This window comes from Gymnoscopelus microlampas (assembly GCF_963454915.1).
Source record: "Gymnoscopelus microlampas genome assembly, chromosome: 9".
Lineage (NCBI taxonomy): Eukaryota > Metazoa > Chordata > Actinopteri > Myctophiformes > Myctophidae > Gymnoscopelus > Gymnoscopelus microlampas.
This window is the reverse complement of record NC_139946.1, coordinates 20,979,448-21,003,575: the sequence shown is the minus strand read 5'-3', so window position 1 is coordinate 21,003,575 and position 24,128 is coordinate 20,979,448. Positions and strand designations below refer to the sequence as shown.

At 43.0% G+C, this 24,128-nt stretch overlaps 1 protein-coding gene across 2 annotated transcripts in view; it reads left to right on the top strand.

Annotated features, from left to right (window-relative positions):
• Positions 1-16,100, top strand: part of negr1 (neuronal growth regulator 1) — a 203,260-nt gene extending 187,160 nt beyond the window's left edge. For both annotated transcript variants that reach the window (XM_084066297.1, XM_084066296.1), the window contains one exon: positions 13,701-16,100. In XM_084066297.1, coding sequence (XP_083922423.1) covers positions 13,701-13,798 — 98 coding nt within the window. In that variant the 3' untranslated portion in view covers positions 13,799-16,100. The remainder of the gene's footprint in view (positions 1-13,700) is intronic.
• Positions 16,101-24,128: the final 8,028 nt, after the last annotated feature.

Here is a 24,128-nt window from a genome sequence, read left to right as displayed (position 1 = left end):
AATAGTTAGTTAGTTTTAAGAAAACTGTAATATCCTGATGTTCTACATAAATATACAGTATGTTTATTCAATCAATAACTTGTGCATCTCTGAGGGTGTTGTTTGAAATGTGGTCTTAGGTAAACAACTCCAGTTTCAGACATAGATTTTTGGCAGGTAATGGGGCATGGAGAATCTAAGAGTTTTGTCGGGGGGGGGGGGGGGGGAGCTACCTTTTGCAGAGCAGTAGATTGAGTAATTCAGCTTTGAAAGTGAAAAATCATTTAATTATAGCTTACAAGTAGCTAAACGCAGTCGGACAGAAGCGAGACAGTTGTCATGAATCATACGGGGGGAGAGCGTGTTCGAATCGATAGTCGTTTGTCACCTGACACAATCTGTCGTTCTAGCTCTCACTGTGGCTTTGGTTTGCAATTAAATCTGGAAACATCACAAAGTTTTTGCCGTGCATCTGAGAGCGATTGAGTAAGTGTATGCGTCTCCATCTGTGTGTCTTTGCAGTGGTGGAAGAAGTACTCACATTTTGTACTTAAGTAAAAGTACCAATACCACAATGTAGAAATACTCTGTTACAAATACGTCTGGTATTCAAAATGTACTTGAGTAAAAGTACAAAAGCGTCGCAACGTGTTGTGAGCTTGTAAAGTTATATTTGCCTCTGAGATGTAGTGGAGTAGAAGTAAAAGTATTGAAAATTGAAAACACTCCAATAAAGTAATAATTTCTCAAAAGAGTAATTCAGTACTTGAGTAAATGTACTTAGTTACTTTACACCACTGTGTGTCTGTGTGTGCATGTGAGCGCACATGCATGAGTACATACGTACCCGAATGAGTGCGTACGTGTGTGTCCAATGTCTGTACCAGTTGGTGACATCGCTACTTTTAAAAGTAACTCGTTAAATTACAGGATTACTGACATTAAAAAGTAATTTGTTACGTTACAGGATTACCTACTGAGAAAATTAACTTTTAAGATGACTTTTACGTTAATGACAATTTAAACCAAGTTGCGATTTCTTGTGCAAGTTGCTATATTGTCCAGATGTAGAGTAGGCTACTCCATGAGTCTACTATATGTTTATTTATTTATTTTGAAAGATTTTTGGGGGGGCTTTTCTGCCCTTATTGGTAGTTTACAGTGGAGACAGACAGGAAACAGGGTGAGAGAGATGGGGAGAGACACGCAGGAAAGGCCGTCGGGCTCGGGATTTTAGAGCATTAGAGCCTACAGTATGTGGTATGCGCCTGGACCGCTAGGCCAGCGGGCGCCCCTGTATGTCTATTATTGAATGTGTCGTCATTGCATAGCCTACAGGTATACGGCCTATAATCTTTAATTCTGAAGTTTAATGACAAGAATGACACACCAATATCCCCTTTACAGCGCTTTATGAGTATGTTTGGTATTCGTAAACATAAAATAAAGAGTGCATCCTACCGGTGTGGCTGGAAGTGTTTGTGTTGTGGAGTTGAGCCTTGATTTGAAGTTCAAATCGAACCTGACAGACACTCAACCAGGCACAATTTGCATTTGATGTTGTTACCCCTTTCCTGCAACAACTTCCATGACGTTGCTAAAAAAGTATCCAATTACAGTAACGACGCTACTTGTAACACATTACCCTGAACACACACACACACACACACACACACACACACACACAGACAAGCATTAAAGGACAAATTAACATTGATACAGGCAACTCAGTAATTGGATCCTTCCTCTTATTAACCACTACATTGACATTTTTGAAATTGCCGGTGGAACCTTGATCGTTACCATGTACCAGGCACGGCAGGCAGGTGCTGTAAACTCCATTGTAGAGGCTCGTTTGCATCATGCATTCGTCCCTAATTGCATCCAACAATGAGAACGCAAACTAATTGAAATGACATTTCCCATGCTCCCATTCCCTGTCAGAGGAGAAGACAGTGACAGGCCCAGAGTAATCCTGCTGTTGAATATGGATGTGAGAACTCATCTTTTATGATTTTATTATGCGACCCCATGTGTGTGTGGGGTATTCCACCAGGTGCATTGATGTGTGTTTGCTGCCCTCCAGTACCCAGCGGACGTCAATCTACCGCGTGGGCCAATTTGTCGGTAAACGCAGACCCATTCTCTTTGCCGAGCTCCAATCAATAATGTTTGACCTCTGGAAGAAAAACAAAACAAAACAACAAAAAGGCTGCAAACACAAAGGCATAGGGGTAGTAAAGTACCTGGCGACTTGGGAGCTACCAGATCCACACAAGTTCTGCATCAAAAGGAGGAGGCACACGTCGGCATGATATTTATGCAGCCGTGGAAGTCACCCGCCGATAGTGTCAGTGTGGCAGAGAGGATAAGCTCACGGAAGAAAGGCTAAAGTGGATTTGGGGAGGGTGGGGCAGTGAGTGGGGTGTTTGAGATAACGGTTGAAGACGTTTTTTGCCCCTTTTCTCTGTCTGACACTTTTCAGTTGGGGTTGATACTGTCTATTCCCTGCCAGCTGTACACATTCAGGCCCCGACACATTGCAAAGGAGCCAAAGATCTATCCTGTTCCTATTGTGCAGGCAGATCGATACATATAAATACTGTATGACAAGCTTAAATATACGACTAAAATCTAACAAGACTCCGAGTCTTATGCTCCCATTCCCTGTGCAAGCTGTAACTACCAGAATCAGAAAGAGCTTTATTGTTTGCAAGTTACTGCGTGTTCAGTTTGTGAACAAAACACCAATGTGCTAATGTGCTAACGTGAGCTTACTGCATTGCGAGGTGAGTTGTAATTGGCATAGCAGTGTCAGCTGAGCTGTGTGGTACACTGTAATTGGTCTACTTCAGTGGGGAATGTGATTGGCGTAGCAGCGTCATTAGCTGAGCTGTGTGGTGCACTGTGATTGGTCTACTTTTGTGGGGACAGAGATAGGGACAGAGATGCAGTCACATCCTGTTCTAGATGTCTGGCCCCTTGGGCGCCATGTCGTAAAAAGACTATTGATGCTGACAATAGTAACTTCGTTTATAGTCTTATTAGTGGAGCCTGTTGCCAAGGCGACAGACGGGGCCCATTTAACAATAAATTAGGGGCACCACAATTAACATTCTGGTTTCTGCATAATGGAGATTCATTGTCATTCCACGCTGCAGTCACCCATTGCCACGTGTCACATCAGCACTAAAAAGGTGGACTCCCCCCCCCCCCCCCCGGGAGTACAAATAGTAAAAGTGACAGACATTGTGGTTTGTTTGAGATGCAAAAGAAATGTCTTTGAATGCTTGTTTCCAATTTTTCAGGACTTTGAACTGTGAAGCATTTAACACAGTCCCTTCAGCCAGCCAATTAGAAAACACGCTATACACAAATGCACACTGAATTAAAGTATGTGATTGAAATAATAATTCATTGTTTTGAGAGTGTGTTCCAGACATAAGGGGATACATTTTGGGAACAAACAAATTGATTGGGGAGACATGATTAATTGGGGACAAAATCTGTGTCTCTGTATTGCAGTTTAATAAGGTCCTGTTAAATAAGGTTATGAAAGTATCTGTTAGGCTTGAGTTTGGGGTTAGGGAATGAATGCAAAGTGAGTGTGTCAGTCTGTCTGTCTGTCTGTCTGTCTGTCTGTCTGTCTGTCTGTCTGTCTGTCTGTCTGTCTGTCTGTCTGTCTGTCTGTCTGTCTGTCTGTCTGTCTGTCTGTCTGTGTGTGTGTGTGTGCGTGTGCGTGTGCGTGTGCGTGCGCGTGCGCGTGCGAGTGCGTGTGTGTGCTTTTATGTGCACACAGTTGCACGCGAGTGTGCGTGTGTGTGTGTGTGTGTGTGTTCGTGCGTGCGTGCATGCACACACATAAGAATGAATGATAGAGAGTGGGAGTGGCCACCATTAACTTGGAGCACTGACTCTGTTAAATGATGGAAGCTCACATCAGGACACTCCAGCTTTTCTCTGCACTTTCCCAGAGGCAGAGGCAGCCGCACAACAAGGTAGAGGAGTACAAACCGCAGTGCGTTCAAGGCCTCAGGTTTTGTCTCGGTGTAATAAAGGAATATTTCATGTGTGACACTCAAACGGCTTGTGGGCGAACGCCATCTAAAGTGGCTCCTCCTCTAGCAATAATTAATGTAAACATATGGTGGGTTGCATCGTGACTCTCCGCCACGCAAGGCTTATACAGTGGCTCGGCTCAAAGTAATCCACTGCACATGCTAATCACTGGCCGATTGATTCGACCCTTTTTGGTCCAACAATTTCTGTAAACCAGGGAATTGATCAGTGAGAAATCCAATGGCAGCATGGGGATTGGGCGAGGCAGGTAGGTAAACATGAAAAAATACTATGGATCTCTGCACAGTAAAGTCCATAGTGTTGATATAACTCTAAGATTGTACAAATGTAACCAAATGGACCCATAACATACACTGTATGAGTAAGATGAACACTGAGGGTTTTACTCTGTATATACCCCCCCCCCCCCCCCCCCCCCCCCCCCCCACACACACACACACACACACACACACACACACACACACACACACACACACACACACACCAATCCGCCCATCCAAGCACATCATGCTTGCAACGCCCTAGTGTACTGATGCTTGGTGCAAGGAAATCATATTCCAGTCAGGTTCAACTTGACCCAAGTGAGTGGCGATAACCGAGCAAGTCAGCGGTGATAAAGTTATCTCGTATCCATCGAGAGGGAAATGCACTTAACCCTCCGCATTCAACCCCTGCTCCGTTATCGGCACCACAATAAAAACTTGATATAAGGCAACTTGCCTTATCATAATGCTACAGTTCATACATTAAGTGAAGGGAATTGCTATTTTAAGGAGCGGCAAATGGAAATAAAGAGGCAGGATGCAAGTTGAAGGGGGCAGTGGAGAGGGTTGCCTCTTGGCTGGGGTTCAAAATGTTATCTCGCTGTATTGATTGATCAGTTCACGAGGATGTGATCAGCATCTGTGTGCCCCATTCACAAATACAACACACACACACACACACACACACACACACACACACACAACACACACACACACACACACACACACACACACACACACACACACACACACACACACACACACACAGACACACACACAAATGCACCATAAGAAATCCCTCATAACCGTCTGTATCGCTGCTGTCATCACAGGGGCGTAGTAGCTAAGCTTTGGCTGACTCAGCAAAATCCTTCAGGCCCTGGAGCAGGGCCTGCTCAGAACTAAAGCCCTGATAAGCATTTTTTTTCTTAAGTAAGGGAGAGAGAAAAGGGTGGAGAGGGAGATTATTAGAGAGAGAGAGAGAGAGAGAGCGAGAGAGAGAGAGAGCGTGAGAGACCCAAAATGGAAGAGAAATCAGGATTATCAGAGTGAGAGAAGATTGGAGAGAGAGAGAGAGAGAGAGAGAGGCTATAGCAAAATGAGTGAGAACGGGGAAGAATTGGAGAGAGGAAAGCGAGAGACCAACAGAATGAAAGGAGAGAGGGCGGCCTAAGCTGTGTAGAAAGTAATTAGAGAGAGAAGCAAACTGGCTGCAAACTGGGACTGCATGAGCGTTTTACCTCGACATGGTGATGCAATTTATCTGGATCCCAGTGCATTTCATTAAGCTTCTACTATTTAGCAGCTTTAACAGGAGCAGTCAAAGTCATATTTTAATTACGCTCCGGAAATGCTGCGACTATTAAAAAAACAATAACTTTGATTCGACTATCAATCCACACTACCGCACCTGGGACACCAGAACAGCTCGGTGTGGGCTTATACTCTCTGATTGAAAAAATAACTAATATTTTTTTCCTCTACCCACCACCTCCCTTTTTTCTTTTAAATCACAGGGAAAAGTTCAGAAAACATTTTAAAATGCAGATCAGATCATCCATCCTGGGTGCATATAAAGTAGATCATTTGCAAGCTCATTGATTTACTGCATAAAGTCCTTGAACTGGATGGATTTAAAATGCTTATGTGCAGGTTATATATACAGGGATTCCGGAATCCTGGGAGGCAACTGTACGCGTTGGAAGCTGGCGTCTAAATTGACTATTCAAATGATATACATCTCCATATGCATGACCCCATAGTGACTCAATGTACCTGGTCATACAGTATATAGGCTGTATTCTGTTTCCCCTAGAGATGGAGAGAAATAGACAAGGGAAAGTAAAAGAGAGAGCGGGAGAGTCCATCAATAATGAAAAAGAACAGTATCGGTGCTGGCGCCTGCCGGAAATGACTTCTCTGTCGGGTTTCCTACCCTGAGCTCACATGGTGTTAAGGCTTCTCTCATGTGTCCAGATACCCCTCTGAGCCGTTGATTAAGTCAAGCTGAAGGCCAGAGCCTGCCCGCCCAATCACCGTCACAAGCTCCACGCCTCGCTCGGTCAGCTATCAGGTGACCTGTGTCTTTCGCTCGCTCTCTCACTTACTCACTCACACTCTCTCTCTCTCTGCCTCTGCCACCAGCGTGATACTGATGCTGAAACAAGCTATTAGTGCCTGGGTGCCCCGAAACGCATTCGGCCGGGTGTTGATGGCTCACAGGTAGCGGGGGGTGGAGAGAAAGTGGAGATACAGCTCTGAGCGGATGCCGGGTAAACGATATCTGAAGGCCATCGTATTAATGGAGGCTTTTCATTTACCGGGGCTAATGTAAATGATCGTTGGGCTAATGAGCTCCGGCGGCAGTGGGATTGGACCAGCGCACTGTGGACCAGGTAACCACGTGCGATCAAAGCGGGGGATCGAGGGCATACAGTATATCATGGGAAAGATTATATTATTGTGGTAGGAATGCATGGCAAATTGGGCTCTCTCTTCAGCCACCAGGCCTCTATCAACCAGTCACCAGGGCCTTATCAATCAAGCAATAATGAAGGGAGGGGTATAAACAAACCTGCGGGAAGTAGGGGTGTTGGGGGGGCTGCAGCACCCCCTGAAAATAATGTATGAAAACAAATAATAATAATAAATAGATAAAATTTGCGTGCACGCACGCGCTAGGCACGCATGCTAAAACGTCGGCTATGGGTATAAATAGCTTCCCATTTCCCATGTTGAATCACTGAAGACGACACTTGCTGTTGAAACGTCAGTCCTTCTGATTGTACCTATTAAACATTAAAAAAAAAACGTTAAGATGGTCTGTGTGCTCCAGCCGTGTGGTCCAGCCTTTTCCCTTCTGATGCAGATCATATCTGGTATAGGGACTCACTTACGTACATTCTTGTTGGATAAGAGGCAGAGAAAAGGAGATGGCGCCTGATTGGTATTTGGTTGTGCATTGTGTCGTGCATTGAATATAGCCGATCTGTTAGCTCACAGCAAGTTGCACTGCAACGTGTTGTGACCTTGTAGATTTGCTATTTTCAATCCACATCTCCGGTGCTTAACAAAGTATAAATCAGGCCTGAGTCATCTGTGCACCACTGTGTGAATATGGAAGGAGGATACAATCGGTGGAGTGAAGTGTACCTTCATGTGGAACCAGGTACCAAGGATGGCCGATGCACTTGATGATGTTCAAGCACAGCAACCTACATCTTTTTGTCTGTCAAGGCCCTGTATTCTATCTGCCAGCGTCACAAGCAGTATACACTACGAATATATCACATCAATACTTCATTATACCACAGCTAGATTCAGCCAAGCAATGTGATTTGTGAAAGGCACAGTTTCAGCCATGCTTGTTTCCCACGAACCAGCTTGCATAATAGTATATGCATGTTACTGTGTTATGTTCATTCTTTTGACAACCAGGGAGCTCACTACTAGCTAGCAGTCTGTCTTGTTTTTTGTACTTGTGGTGTTTTAAGTGTGGATACTATTTTGAGGAAAACTTTTCAGACCATACACATACACGGACATCTGTGGTATAAAAGCCATAATCCCCCTGAGGACGTTCTTTAGTGTGATTATGGGCACTTCAATGCCACTGACGGCACTCAGCTGAATCCAGCACCTATTTCTTCAACCGCTCTACCCATAATCACAACACATAACTCCCTCTTGGGTGTTATCTTCATAATAACAATATGCTAGCACAGTGAGTGTATGGGTGAAATATGAAATTGGTGGTTGGGCGTTTTGTCAGAGCTATACCCTCTCTGGCTATTGTGTTCCTCACAAATGGAGGATTTAGTCCGATTTACAGCGCGGCCCTACACTGGCTCAGCTCTGACTCAGGGGTGTCTTGTGGGCTTCCTTGTGGGGGTGGATTTTAAGGAGGGCTATAGGCCAATGATTGATGGTCGAGGGCATTAAGCCCCCCCTCCCCAATCACCCCTGTGCCCCTGGACCCTTTGTTCGGTGAAGCCTTGTCTTGAAGCTTCATCCTCGGGGAATAGGGGAAAGGATGTTCTCTAGTGCGTTGCCCACAATTCCAGCCGGTGATTCACAGGCTGATGTTGCGTTGGAGGGTTGATCCAATTCAAGGACAATCCGAAGAACAACACAACAGGCTCTGGGTGCTATTTTCTTTTTCCTTTTTTTCCCCCTCCTCTTCTTAATCCAACCTTTCCCTTTGTTTGTTTTCTGTCTTGATCCTCCTCCTTCCTCCTCTTCTTTCCCTTGTATTGTGTTTCACTGATTTCTTCTTTGTATTTTTAGATATGAAGCATTTTAGGGCACTGTACCGGAGGTTAATTTTCTTTTCTTTTCTTTTTTTGTGAATGGAAGCACGTGCTCACATTAACCACAAAGGCACAACAGCCATCTGTAAGGCCTAAAGATAGATACTGGAGAGAGAGAGGGAGAGTGAGAGAGAGAGAGAGAGAGAGAGAGAGAATGAACACAATGCCCTATTTTCTTCATGAATGACGACGTTGCAGTGAATTACAGCACAGTGTTGTGGGTAATGCCTGATTCTTACTCCATTGCACGACGCCGTCACTTGCCGACAAGAGATGATCTTCAAGCTAACAACGCGTTGAAGACTTGTTCTCGTCGGCAAAGTGACGGCGTTGTGCGATGGGAGTATAAATGGAGCTTTACCGATGCGACCCCCATCGTCAGGCTGTCAGTGTGACGTAGTGCAGCGTGATTCATCACCTGTGTCAACGGAGTGAGGTTCAGGGCCTCAGCGTTTGCCATCAGCGACATCACGACAATACAAGAATAAAATAAAATAAAAATGGAATGAGACGAGAGAGGAATGGAGTGAGGAAGAGAATAGGAGGAGGTGGAGCCGGGGAGGAAGCTGGCTCGTACTCCCAATGCGGGTCACACACTATTGATGGCTCCATTCCAGAACCAGAAAAGAAAAGAGAGAGAGAGAGATAGGAGGCAGGAGCGGGGGGAGGGGGGGGGGGGGGGGGGTGTATGACTCATGACTGAGGTGGGGAGGAGATAGGGGTGGCCTCTTCTCTTTTTTCCCCCCATTTCATCTCTGTGGCGAAACAATAATTGAAGCATATCGCTTTCATCTCCGCTTATCTCTGGCACTGCTCTCCCTTCGGACTGCCTCTTCTCTGTTCATCTCTTCTCTTCTCATCTCTTCTATGCTCATCTCATCTAGTCAGTTCTCTTCCCTTCTCATCTTTTCTCTTCAATTATCCTCTCTTCCATTCTCCTCTCATCTCATCTTCTTTTCTCTTCAATTCTCTTCTCTTCTCATCTTCTCTTCAATTCTCTTTTGTACTCTTCAGGTCTCTTATTCTCTTCAATTCTCTTTTGTTCACTTCTCTTCTGTTTTCTTCTCTCCTCCTCTTGCCCTGTGTGCGTGCGATGACACCGTTGGGCTTCTCTGTGATATATTGTCTGGGTTTCTGGTACTGCTGATGTACATGGCAATTAAATTCAAACCCAGAGATGTGCTGCTCAATCTTGACACACACCCCTCTCCCCCTCTCTCTCTCTCTCTTCTCCATCACCCCCCCCCCCCCCCCCCCGTTCAGCACTGTTGCAATTTCTCTCTCACTCTCCCCCCCTTCACTCTAGCATGCTTTCCTCTCCATATCAACTTATCTCCTCCCCTTTTTTTAAATCTCTTTCACTCTTTTACACTTGCTGTCTTCTCTGTTCTTTCTTTCCTCCCTCCATTCTCTCTCACTCTTTCCTTTGCTCTAATCCCCTCCTCCCACCCACCAATGCTCTCGCTGTCTCTCGCTCGCTCGCTCTCTCACTCTCTCTCTCTCTCTCTCTCTCTCTATCTCTCTCGCTCCCCTCCCCTCTATTCCCTTCATGTTAATAAGCAGTAGGGAAATGGTGTTGCAGGCGGTTCCTGGTTGGGGAGTTAATTAAAATGGCAAGTTACAACCCACACAGTCAAAACAATAGAGGCCCCTCTTTTAGCGAGCTACGCGGGGGGATATTAAACAAGCCCCAAATCAAACGCCATAAAGAAGTGTTCAGTATATTTGATATAACCAAACTACAGTGGTTTTCAATCCTTTTCATATCAATGGGCATTATGTATTCGGCATTTGAGCCACAGACCACCGTTTGACGAGATTTAGACTCTCAGACCCAAAACTTAGAATATTTTGTTGTCGTTGGATAAGACTTTGTCCACAATTCCATGCTGTATTGATGTAGGTACCATAGGAGAGATGACAGGCAAATGAAATAGCAATTCTTTAATTAAGTAATGCAGGTGTTTAACAATAATCTAACTCTTGAGAGCGTAAAATGAAACCAAGCTCTCAAGAGTTAAAGATCTATAAGGGTCCATTTGGTTACCAACTCTCCATCATTTAGCTGGGGACCACCTGGAACCCCCTCAAGGACCACTGATGGTCCCCGGACCACTGGTTGAGAACCAGTGCACTACTACTATCGAACCCCGTCTCTAAATGATGCACTGCATGGAGCGATGCACTGTCTGTATGAGCCATGGTCACCATCAGTCTGAGAGAGCAGGGATACAGTATAATTACCTCGCAGGCTCCCTAAAACCACGTATGAAAAGCAGGTATAATGTACAAGAGATTAATGTTTTTTTTAGCAGGCTGCCGCCCCGGAGGCTGATCCGCAGCACTGATGCGATGAGTTATGAAAGCTGGGTGAGAGAGAGAGAGGTAGAGAGTGTTAAAGAGAGAGACAGAGAGAGACAGAGAGTGGAAGTTGTGAGATCTGCCTGTGTCGTCTCTGTCGGGTGGAAACCTCATAATGTCCAAAACTGCTACTTTTCAGGATTAAACATTCTAAAATAGCAAAAGTAGCAGATCTACAAGCTCGAAACGTGTCGCTTCGTGTCACGTTTCGCACCGCATTTCGCACCGCGTTTCGGGCTTGTAGATCTGCTACTTTGGATGCTTTTCTGTGGCGCTGCAGTATGATCAAGCAGGGCGCTAATTTACGAAAAAAGACAAACAGTTAGAATATGGAATTAAGAGGTTTCTACCCGAGAACGACGATATACTGTATGCCTACACACACACACACACGCACACACACACACACACACGCGCGCACATGCACATGCACACGCACAGTCCAGCACCACCTCGTCTCTTCACCCTGAATGATTTTTTTTAACCGCTGGCGCGGCGAGAGAGCACAAACGCCATGCACCCCGGCTCCATCGCCGCCACCGCCGCCGCCAGGGCCAGCTGAGCAGAGCAGGACAGGGGCTGTTGCCATGGTTACCATCTCTCGGCTCGCTCGCTCGCTCGCAGCCCAGAAAAACTGTGTCATTATCCTGTGCCGTGGATGGGAGCCGTGCGCGCTCACACGAGCACGAGCACAGCCCAGCACAAGAGATACGGGGAAAGAGAGAGCGGGGGAGAGGTAGGGAGAGAGGGAGAGAGAAATAGAGAGAGAGAGAGAGAGAATGAGAGAGAGACGGATGCAAAAAAGAGTGGAAGTCGGACAAGGAACAACAAAGTGAGAAAAAGAGAGAGATGAACACAGTTCAATGCAGGCTGCCTATACATCTCACATACATCATCAAAATTTGCACCCATTTGCACTTCCCCTTCGAAGCTCTCTCTCTCTCTCTCTCTCCCCGCCTTCTCTCCCTCTATTTTTTCTGCCTTTTCATCTGTGAAAGGGCCCATAGTTTCCACTGTAATGGGTAAACAACAAGTAAGGTGCTTGCAAAATAGTGCCTGAAATATCAGGCAAAAGGCAGTGCTGTGTCAGGTGATAATGGGATGTGTACCCCTCTCCGCCTCCACTCCCTTTCCCCCGCCCCGCTCCGGTGGAAAATGCTTTGTTATTTAGCACGGGAATATTGTCACAGCGCTGCTATTATGGTGGCAAAGAAGGATAGAATCTACTATGTTTGTACCTTCAACACCCAGATGGCCATCTGCCATTAGAATGACAGGTTTATATTGAATAAGTATATAAGAGACACAGAGGAGCACACAGAGGGATGATGAAACCGTGATTTGGGACAGAGAACGTGTGCAGGGGTTTGTTTCTAACGTCCCCCTCCCCCCCAAAAAGAAAGAAACATATTCATTTGAGCAGAATCTACAGTACATGTTTAGTGTGTGTAGTAGTGTGCGTGTTGTAGGGTGTTTGTTTGAATGCCAGAGTGGAGTGAGTCAGTGTGTGTGTGTGTGTGTGTGTGTGTGTGTGTGTGTGTGTGTGTGTGTGTGTGTGTGTGTGTGTGTGTGTGTGTGTGTGTGTGTGTGTGTGTGTGTGTGTGTGTGTGTGTGTGTGTGTGTGTGTGTGTGTGTGTAACATGACGCCTACATACAAGGCTCTACATGGTGAACTAATTACATGGCTGTGTAAATAGAGGTACCCTGCTGATACAGGCCATGCAGTGTGTGATTTCCCCAGGTACAACAGCACTGGCCTGCTCTCTCTCTCTCTGTGTGTGTGTGTGTGTGTGTGTGTGTGTGTGTGTGTGTGTGTGTGTGTGTGTGTGTGTGTGTGTGTGTGTGTGTGTGTGTGTGTGTGTGTGTGTGTGTGTGTGTGTGTGTGTGTGTGTGTGTGTGTGTGTGTGTGTGAGAGAGAGAGGACCTATACCAATACTTTATTTGTACAATTCATACTTGTTTGGACGTTAGCACTGTGTGTGTGTGTGTGTGTGTGTGTGTGTGTGTGTGTGTGTGTGTGTGTGTGTGTGTGTGTGTGTGTGTGTGTGTGTGTGTGTGTGTGTGTGTGTGTGTGTGTGCACACGCGTGCCTCCGTGCGGGGGCAGGGGGGTCTATGTATGTTTTCTAGAAAGCCAAAACTAACTGTGTCCCAAAAGAGAGCGCTAGAGGTGGAGTAGCCCCTTTCTAAATGAAAGACTGCCCTCTCCCTTTCCGTCCCTCGCTGTGTGTGTGTGTGCTCTCTAGGGAGACCTGTTCGTATTATTGTGGCTGTGTGCCGCTCAAAGACACACCGAAAACAAGGAACAACAGAAAACAAAGCCGCCCGCGATAAGCACACGACGTCTAGACCTTGTCGTAGCGCCGGGCTCAGAGCTCTTGTCTGCTCTCCTTGTTCCGTATGTTCTTTTTATGGGGGAGGGGGCGGGGGGCGGATATGAAACTGGTAAAAGTCGGAACAACCTACTTGACCCGCCCCCCCCTCCGAGCCAAATCAATGCGGAAGGATGCATGCAGGGAGAGGAACAAGGTCCGAATCAACTAGCGTCAGTAATTGCCGTCTGCGCACTCTCTGGCTTGGCGAGCAACACGCCAAGCTTCACTGCAGCTTTCAGATGGCGAGGGCGGCTGATGCAAAGGAGAAATGAAAATGTGCAATCAAAACTAATCAGTCTCTCTCTTGTTTCCCCCCCCCCCCCCCTGTCTACAGCCCCCAACACCGCACCCTATGGGAGTACGGGAAGTGCACAAGTCCCACTGGCCTGCCGGTACCTGGTCCTGACTCTCTCCTTCATCAGTGTGTACTAGCGGAGGGCGGCACCATACACAATGACTGTAAAGAGCCCCTTCAAGCATTTATGAGTCCTTTTTCTGACATTGCTGATGGCTGCAGTCCAATCTGGTACAGTTTGTTGAGAGCAGTGTGGGGATCATAATCACCATTCCTTTGTGTGGGGGAAGTTATCTTTTTTTTTTTTTTATTTCTTTCCTTTTTTTATTTTATTATCGGTGGATATTTCTCTTGTCATGTAAATACTATGATATGAGATGGGTTTATTACTATTACTATTATTATTACTATTATTATTATTTGCTCCTCTTTTCTGTTGTCTATTTTCTATTCTGGTTGATTGACCACTTTGTGAATCAGTGTTCATTGTCCCACTGTATAGAAGACCCTCTAAGCTCTCAAATGAGTCCTTTTCAGTCCTCACCTCTCCCTCTCCCTCTCCCCCTCTCTCTCCCTCTCTCTCTCTCCCTCTCTCTCTCTCTCTCTCTCTCTGAAGGAGCGACGTTGACATGTTCATCTCTGTTTTGTAAATGGCTAACAAAAAAGATGCCATTGTGCCAAGTCTCTCTCAGTACACGATTACCATACCAATGTTGTATTCAGTATTGAATGTATTATGGGTTGTTGAACAAAGGAAAGACATATATTTAGATTCCTAACAATACAAATTATGATAATGGAGCGTGCTAGAAAAAGAAAAAGAACAAAAAAGAAAAGAACAAAAAAAAGATACAAATATGACAGGATTTCTTTTTCAGGATGTGTGTTGTCATGATTACTCAATAGATGAAAGAATAATGTGGATGGTGTAAGTCGTCGTATTCTGAAATGGGTCCTCCAGTTACTATGCCTGGCCAACACCTTTGATCAGGCAGCTGTCGAAGTAGCAAGTATACTGTATTGTACATTTATATTTCAATATAGTGTAGGTTTTTTGTTTGTTTTTCTTTTCCAAGTGGGACCAGCTCTTCTCGTTTGATCAATGATCACAAACATTTACCATCATTATCGATTCAGAAGACAGTTCGCAACTTTGTACAGGATGAAGGGAGCCCTGTGTTTACATGCTGTATCTAGACAAATGAAGTATTATAGTCTCCTCTCTTGTTTCCGTGTGTTTAAAGAGGTTCATGTCATCACAGCTAAGCTGCCTGTGTTTGAAAATAATATGGGAAATTGCTTGTATCTTACCAAGAAACTATATTCCCCAAGCAGATCCTTAATGAAATTGTCTGGTTTCCCTTAAAGATGAATCTTGTAAATGCTTCACCTTTGCCACCCCATGGGTATTTGTTTAGACATGTTGACTTTTAGAATGTTCCTTGTGACCTACCACTATTGCTCATGCTGCTGGTTAAGCAACCCATGTTACCAGGAACCCCTAGTTCCTTAACCCTGATTAGCTACCTCCCTCTGGGACAGATTTTTACAAGTGTTCTGGCTAGAATGTTATGTTTGGCTCCTGACCTTACACTAGCTTTTAGATGTTAACAGACTGTACTGAGGCCAAGGAGCACTCAATGATTGCGTGGGTTTTTCCACAAAGAAACCACATTTATTCATCCCTCTTGTTTAAATTCAACATTTTAGAGATAAGTCAACACTTTGAATCTTACAATTTGCATCTATAAGGCCAACGGTATCTGCTGTGTTTGCACCAGTTAACTAATATTGGGTTTTAAAGCTGCATTGTGTGATACACGGCCCCCACAAATAAACAAGGGGAATTTCGATAACAAGCTATTGTGTTTGAAAACAAGGCAGCTCTCCACCTCCCCAGTGCAGCACCGCCACCCCACCCCCACCCCCAACCTGAGGCTCTGCATCTCTTGTCTATCAAAAAACATCACACGTGCCCACCAACAAACTACGGCAGCCAAAGCAACACAAATAGTTTAACTGTATCTTGCATTTAAATTGGTTATTACTTTTTGCACGGTGACGGACAAATCGTATTAACAGTTATTTACAGGATGTAGGGCGTCCTTTTATTCAAGAAGAAAATAAAACAGTAGAGTACAACAAACGGCCATTCAGCTTACTGTAAGTGCAGTTAGAAGCCTTCTTGCACCAGAAACTATTTTAAAGCGTAAGGGATGTGCCAGGATGTTTCCACAAATGTGTCAGGAGCTCAGCGAGGGCAGCCTCACCTTCAGATGTTGGCAGCATGGAGGGTAAAACACATGGACACATATTGCTCATGGTCAGAGGTGGTATGTCTAAAATGAATCCTTCACACACACCACATACTTATTATTTTCAGGTCTTGCAATTACCACAATACAGCAAAATGCAGCTTTAAGAGAGGTTTAAACACGTATCTACTGTACCCTATACCTTGTCGTACGACGAATAGCAAAAATAGCCACTCTACAATCGCATCGCGATGTGAGATTGTAGAGCGGCTACTTTCACTATTTTGGAAATGTAGACATTTTGCCTCTAATGCCCACAATAGGGACACCAGTGGTTAAGTAAGGCTTTCTATACAAACTCCTGAATTGAGGATAATGCAGAGGCAGCGACGGCACGTGCTTTGCTAAGTGCACAAAATAAACACGCCAAACCAGTTTATATGTTTGTGCACAATGGTTGATCCAAAGCTAATTCAGCCCGGCTATAACAATGAATGATACTAGACCAAATAAAACTTAACAGGTTGCAAACACACTTCTCTCTCATCACTGCAAACAGGTTGAAGGAGCTTAATAGGCTCATTGTATCCACAGCCATTGCCACATGCCTCCATAACCAGGTGATCAGTGTAAGCTGTCCAGGGCTGCTCATGCCCAGCATAATCATACTGTAGCCCATGGCTTATGATTCCCATTTTAACAAGGGAAAACATGGCTTTGTGTCCATGCAGGGAAGTCCACCTGAATCAGGGCTCGGCACTAGAATGACTGTATGATGAGGTTTTGGCAGCGCTGTATAATACTGTACATGGCACATTCATTCCATGTGTATCTTCAGTCCATGCTGGGTTTAAGAGAAATACAGTAATGCCTTAATAGTACCATAGACATTCAATTAACCTCCTTTTAGAGGGATACTTGGGGAATTAACGACTTCCTGGAGCTCTTTTATTAGTGGAGCTCAATTAAATTCACCTCATTTGTTTGACGTGACATCTTGTTGAATATTGAATCATAAAAATCCATTATCTGACTTATCTCCCTGAATTACACATTATGAGGAAGGGGGTGGGGTTTGGGGATGGTCTCAAGTTACAGATTTGAATGTGTGATGATAGCCTGAAGGTGTTTTCAGATGAGCTAGCTGCGGGTGATACAGTATTTATCATACAGGTTAACATTGTTGTGAGCATGATGTTTTCTTGCGGTACGTCACATATCATCCACCGATTGATGGACTTCGCCTCCAGTATGTTACTGAATTTCACATATTCACAAGTTCACAAGTATTTGCCGGTGAACTTTTAACTCTTAATCCCATGAAGAGATAGCCATTATAGTGGATTTCTGAAAGCACAAACACTGTTATTGCTTTGAAGTTATGTGGTGATTTGTTTCATGCTGAACAATTGTTATTTTTTTGTATTACTTTTTTCTTTTGTTTATGGTTTGTATTTGAAGGCTTATTAACTAGTTTTTTTTTCATGGATTATAAAAAAGACTGCACCATTATTATTCTTGTTTAAATGTTAAGGTATATTGAAAATGGGTCAAAAGTATATTTATTCTCTTCCTTTGAAAAAAAAAATCATGTAAAGAAAAAAACACCTTTTGAAATGTAAAACTGGATATGTGAAATTAATTCGAATGAGGCGCAGTATGGCATAGTTTATAATGTTGTCGAGTTCGTTTAGAGATGCTATACAGTATAACTGTTTTCATTTCTATTATTTTCCTTTGTCAAACAAAATAGATCAAAATAACAAATATTTCAAATCTACTTATGTACTTTTTGAAACAGAGCGTGTGTGAAGCACTATTACAGTATTCTAGAATACAGTTTACTTGTGTATATTTGGAGAAGAAATAAGAAATCTTTTGATCTGTAGAGCCGCTGCCTAGTCTATAGTTCTGACGCACACCTGTGTGTTTGATAATGTGCAGAGAGTATGGTGTGTGCTGCATGTCAAACTTAACCCTGTGTTTTCTGAGGTGGCCATTTTACGAAATAACTTATACTTTTTATGAACGGAACTCTTTGTTGTCTTTTGAGGGTTCTTTGCCACAAGCTGGACTTAAACACATACCTCCTCCTACAGCTGGGGGTCCCCGGACCCCACTTTAAGAACCTCTGATTGAATCAGTTCAGACCATGCTGGTGTTCCATATGAAATGTATTGGATGTTCATTGTTTTTGAACGATGGTATTAACAAGTCCCTTTTATCAAATCACTATTATTTGCAATAAAAGTCCTCATGTTATAATACTTAAATACATATCTGTGTTAATGAGCACCTAAAGGGATTCCACTTTAAGACCTGTAACTATTTTTGTTTTTAATTTCAACTGACACACTGTATTTATCGTAGCTTGACTTTTAAGCTAGGTCATTAGCCATGAGTGTGATGCCAGGCAGGGTGACGTGCCAACATTTGCATTGTACTGTATTAGGCATGGACGTGAACATTGCTGTTGAGATGAGACATTTAAACGGTGCGTGGCTTTGAGGCAATCTGGGAGCAAAGAAGGACAAAGAGTATAACCTTGGCTGCAACCTACAGTATGTCTGCAACTTCAGTGGGAAAGTCATGTTGACTTATCACTCTGATAAAAAGGGGGCCATGACACACACCTCCCGTGGTCCCCTCATGAATAAGACATACTCGCCTCATCCCGACAGCTCAAGGGAGAGAGGAGGGAAGGAAAATCTTTCAACTCTCAAATTTCAGATAAGCTGATTTTAAATATTCATGCAATTACGTCCAGGCCGTGCCCCCACTTTACCTCCCCCCTGGGTTTTATCACTACAGCGTGGAACCCCATTTCAAGGTGTCCTCTTCAGCTCACCTGATATCAGGATTATACAGTTCCATTTAAATGCCCAAATGTTTTGATTGCAAGATTGAACCCTTTTTTCATATTTCTGTTGAATTATTATGAAACAATAGAAGTGTCTGCCAGGGGAACACTGTACTGTACTGAACGTGCCTTCAAAGTATTTCACTAATAAGTTAAATGTCCTGCGGTATCTAATAATTTGCTCTGGTTAAAGTAGACAGGGTCTTTAGCGGTTCATGTATTTCAGTATTAAATCAGACTCATTTTAGAAGTTAAGTCTTTCTAGTTGTTGCCAATCATTACAACACTCACACACTGTAGCATCACAGCATACAGCTCCACATCACCTATAGTATAGATGATATCAGATTGAAAGGTTTTGGTTCGCTTTGTTGCTTAATTCGTCTCTTTCAAGACAGGTTACATTAGCTTGATATTGTATGTTACTGAACGCTTTGAATTAACACACACTAGCACTGAGCACAAGTTAGTGGACAATGTTAAAGGTCTAAAATGCGACTTGAGTCATATTTTTACTTAACTTCTGTAGTGTGCAGTATGTTATCAAAGTACAATGCTGTAGTATGTTATTAGCGTAGAAAGTTTAGACAATCACAGCTAAATATTTGAAACTAGTTTATTATACTTCTCTGTCATTGGCAACTCATCTGACTGTGAAACAAACAAAACGTTCTGTTTTTTTTTGCTGAATTTTATAGTACAGACCTAAGAAACCACGTCAAAAAACACAGACTAGTGTGACATTCTGCTGGTCATTCTACCAACAGGAGTGCATGGAGCCCCCTATGGAGTACCAGCATGTTGAGACAGCATAATTGGTGCTGTTACATTGAAACACACACGATTATTGAATTTGACCTGAGAGGGTGAATTAATGTTAGATGGGTTTTACACCAGATTGTTACTCAGTCATCAGTACTGGCTACTAGGGCTGGGCAATGAAAAATATATCAAAACCGATATTTAGAAACAATAAACGACTTATAATTAATCGAGAAGCAAAATTTCTTTCTCTCTTGTTTTCCTTATATATCAACGAATTGACACGAACAAATCTAGTAGATTTTTTATAATAGACTAAATCGATTAGTCTGATTAACCACTTAACCCTGTATTATACTTTGTTGTTCAATAGTGACCTACAAAAATAGTGAAAATAGCAAGGGGCCAGCTTCCGAGTTTTAAATTGAGGCTGTATAGGAAGAGACAGTTCATATGAATGGCCTTTAGTCTCGCTGTTTCACCCCTGCTGGTGTCAGAAGTAATTAAGCTCCATTCAAGCCGATGGGTTTTTGCCAAACTTTACACTTTATTTTATTACCTTGATAAACATTGTCATAAATACTATATGCTTCCAGTCGCTAGTTTAAAGTCTTCTTTCAATCACTATAATATGCATTTTGGTAAATTATGGTCCCATTTATTTTAGAATTGATGGTAAAGTAGGGTATGCTGTAGGAGGGGCGTGGCTACCTTGTGATGATTTGATTGACAAGCTATACAACCAATAGCATTCATTCCCCACCCCCGCTCTGGTCCCAGCCAATAGCATTCATTTCCGAGTGCATAGGATAAATTATAGAAAGATGGCAGATTTGAAATCGTTGAAAAATAGGCTTCATTTACGATCTGTAGGTCTATGGGCGTAACGTTGTCCATATTTTTTACTGTCTATGGAAAATAGCTGATAATGTGACCAGATGTGAGCTTGTAGAGCCGCTATTTTCAATTAAAAAAAAATCTTTCATTAATCGTAATCGAGCCAAAAGTTTTGAATAATCGTGATCTTGATTTGAAGTCATATCGCCCAGCCCTAGTAGTCCTATTCCAGTGAAGAGTGACAAAACCGCTGGCAGCATAACCACGACAAGATACTGTATGCTTGTGGTTTATGGAAATTATTAGCGTGCTGTCAAAGACCACTCTTTCCCAAAACCCTGCCCTGCTCCTTTCACAAAGGCATCTGTGGCTGAAAGGGGGGAGGGGAGGAGGGGGACCGGAAGAGTTCTGAGAGAGGCAATCTTTCTGACCCTGCGGTTAATAAAAGCCTTCCTGTGCCTTTGTCAGTTTTAAACTGGGAGATTTAGTCATACTCTGCCCGTCAATGTTCCTGAGCAGCATACTGAGTTTTCAGTATCAAACAAACACCTGTTTTTGTTTCACAGCAGGCCAGAGCCATCTCTCCTGTGACTGTGAGACCTCGGCACGAATTAAAAGACAAAAAAAGACTTCACTTTCTCCATAACTGGTCTTCAAGCGAGTTCTTCATCGAGTGCTAAAAGAAAGTAAAAGAGAGCCAACGTTTTGAAACGGATCCTCTGTGGGGTTTGTTCCACTTCTCTTAAACATTTCAAATGGTACAAAAGAAAAGCAGGGCTGGTGTTAGTTATGTCTGGCGTCAATGTGTCTCGCTGCTGATTTTCTTTCAAATCGTCACCTTTTCAGACAGCATGACAGCTGCCATCATGAGAGGCTGGCAGTGCAGCTTTTAAACAGGTTTCATGAAGTATTTGTCAACCTGCCCCTCATTATTTCCAGTGAGCTGGAAAATAAGTTGCTAGGCAATGATGCACAGCCCAAGATAATGCTTAGGCTTTTAAAGCAGCCGTTCTAAGCCAAGTCTTCATGTGAAGTCGATGACTATATTACACAGTGGGAAGTGTTTCTCTTTTATATATTTATTTATTTGTTTTTGTTTTTATCTCTGGAGCTCTACCTAGCAAATTTCACTTTCATAGTGGATTGAGCTGAGCGCTGTATTCTTGTCAGTATGACCTTGGCACTGGCAGTAAACGCAATCGTCTTTCATTTTTATTTTTTCCATGCATCAATAATGTGGCAGATGACTCTTTGTTTTCTATACACTGAATGACACAACAAATTTGTTTTTGTAGCATAAGGCATTCAATATTCAGCTCATGATATGGCACCATTCTTCTTCTGTATTTCAAAGCGAACAATTGCAAACATTACCAACACTATTTAAGTGGAGTGATTTACATAGGTAATACTGACTGAACCTTTCATTCCTGTAAGCGATTCCTTTTTCCATATGAGGTGCAGTATTTTTTATTTTTTTACCTTTCTTTGTGTAAATACAGTATGTTTAAATTTAATATTTTGTTTTTTTATTTGTATTCATTTTGATTTTTTTTTTACTAAAGTTGACGTTAGCATTACGGGGTAGAGGGTTTCTTTTTTTTCTTCTTTTATTTTCAGTCCTCGAAATCGTCATGCTGAAATATTCTGTGATGAGAAGTTTGAAATGGATATCTTTACTCAAATGTGTATGAAGGTCCTTTAGCCACCAGGGATATAGTTGTACATTTATAGGTTCTAGATCACTGGAATGATATACAGTATATGGCTTTAAGTGGCATTGATATATATATTGATATTTGTCAAAAAAGAGAAAATTCATGTACTTTAATTACTTTAAAAGCTTACATTGTGTATAGCACGTATGCAAGTCCATTTTCATCATGTTTGATGTAATTTTGTAGCAGTGGTTTGATACTAATAAATGGCAGTTGATGATGGAATTTTAGAATCCTCTGTCGAGTGATTTCAACTGATGCGACCTTCACAGTGAGTAGAGCCGAATCCTTAACAACTTAAGACCTACTTACTTAATACGAAAAATTGCGAAAATAGCCCATCTGCAAGCTCACGCATGCGAGTCACGCAGCACGTTGTGTGAGCCTGTAATATGCCCAAAATAGGGGGACCAGGTTGAAAGTGATTAAACGCCAATATGGGCATTGCTTGAGTGCCCATTAGGTAAGAAGGATAGACACCCACACACTGTCTTCACTTGCTCACTATAAAGAATTGTTTTAATCAAATTGCAATGTTTTGGTCAAAGACCTTCCTCACGCATCTGAAAGATGTCCGAGGAAGGTCTTTGACTGAAACGTTGCATTTTAATAAAAGAATATATAGAAATCTTTATTGAGCAGGGTATTTATCCTTCTTCTTACTTGTTGCGGCTGCTCCAACCAACGCATCTGTCGCTGAGCTTTTCACCAGGTGTGCAAAAGACTTTGATTACCTGAAGTGTCCATTTAAAATGAAGCGACACGTGCCCCCTCAGATCTTGATGTCTGAGGTATCTTACATGTAAAACAAATCCTTTTCATTGCGGACCATAGATTGGTAAGCCCAGATAGCATTCTATTTTTATTTTTTTTAATCTCGTTACACAAATGATGCAGCTTTCTTTATATTGAATAGTTCTTCCTGTATTGTATGGGGCTACTGTCTTGAGCTCTATTGATTTGCACTGTAGACATGTTCATGTGTGCTTGTGCACCCTCCTAAAAAAACACACCCATATTGAGTGGTGTAGTAGATCTGAGGATAACAATTGTTAATTTCTTTAATTGATGTGTAATTGTTCATCTCTGTACTATTGGATGTCAGCAATGATACACCCTATTAGATGATGAGTGAGGTAATTGGTCATTAGGGTTTTGGTCCATTAGATTTACTTGCAAAAGTAATTTTAATGATTTGTTGTACTGTATGAGCTAGACCTGGGAAATCCTAAATATATTTCTGGAGTAATAATATTTTCATATTGGTCTTTGTACTGCCTCCAGTGTTATTTCCTCCATTTGCAGGGAGAAAAATGATAACATTTCCGAATTATGCGATGAGATTCTTATACTGTTAGTCAACTAATGCTCCTTTTCTTGGCTCTCTCTTTAGTGCCCTAACAGTTTCTTTTTCAGTGCCTCTGAAAAACAGACAAAAGCAGATAGTATTATATGCTAATCAATTTTAAATCCAGTGGCTGAATTACTGAGTGGAACTGCATTGTAAGGCCATTCTCCCTCAAGCGCAAGAGATGAGTGGAAGCAGCTCTAGAGGCTAATTGCCGTCACCCACCTTCTCCTTTCAGTCCCCGTAGTACCGTGTTTAGTGTTACCAGGCACCGATGAAGTCTGCAACGCTGTTCAAGTGTTCAGATAATTAAAGCCCACAAAGACTGCCACAATCACGCTCTAAAGAGCAATAAGTTAAATCAATGTAATGGATTTAGCAAGCAATGGTTAAGGTTTTGTTGCTTAATTGTGAAGCCCGCCCCACACAAATGCCACAGTCGTCCTGTGGGACAAACCAGGGCGGGGGGCAGTGCAAGAAGTACTTTCACTGAGACAATATGCAAATGACAGGAAATGGAACTTGTGATCCAGAACTGCTCCGCTCAGAGATGGAACTGTAAGTGGCAGCAGCTGAAGTCGGGAAGTGAGAATTTACGAAGTATTCGTGAGATGAAAGTCTGCATAATGAGACCTCTGTCTCAGTAGGATCCTTCCTCTAACGCAGCAATTAGGATGCCTGAGACAA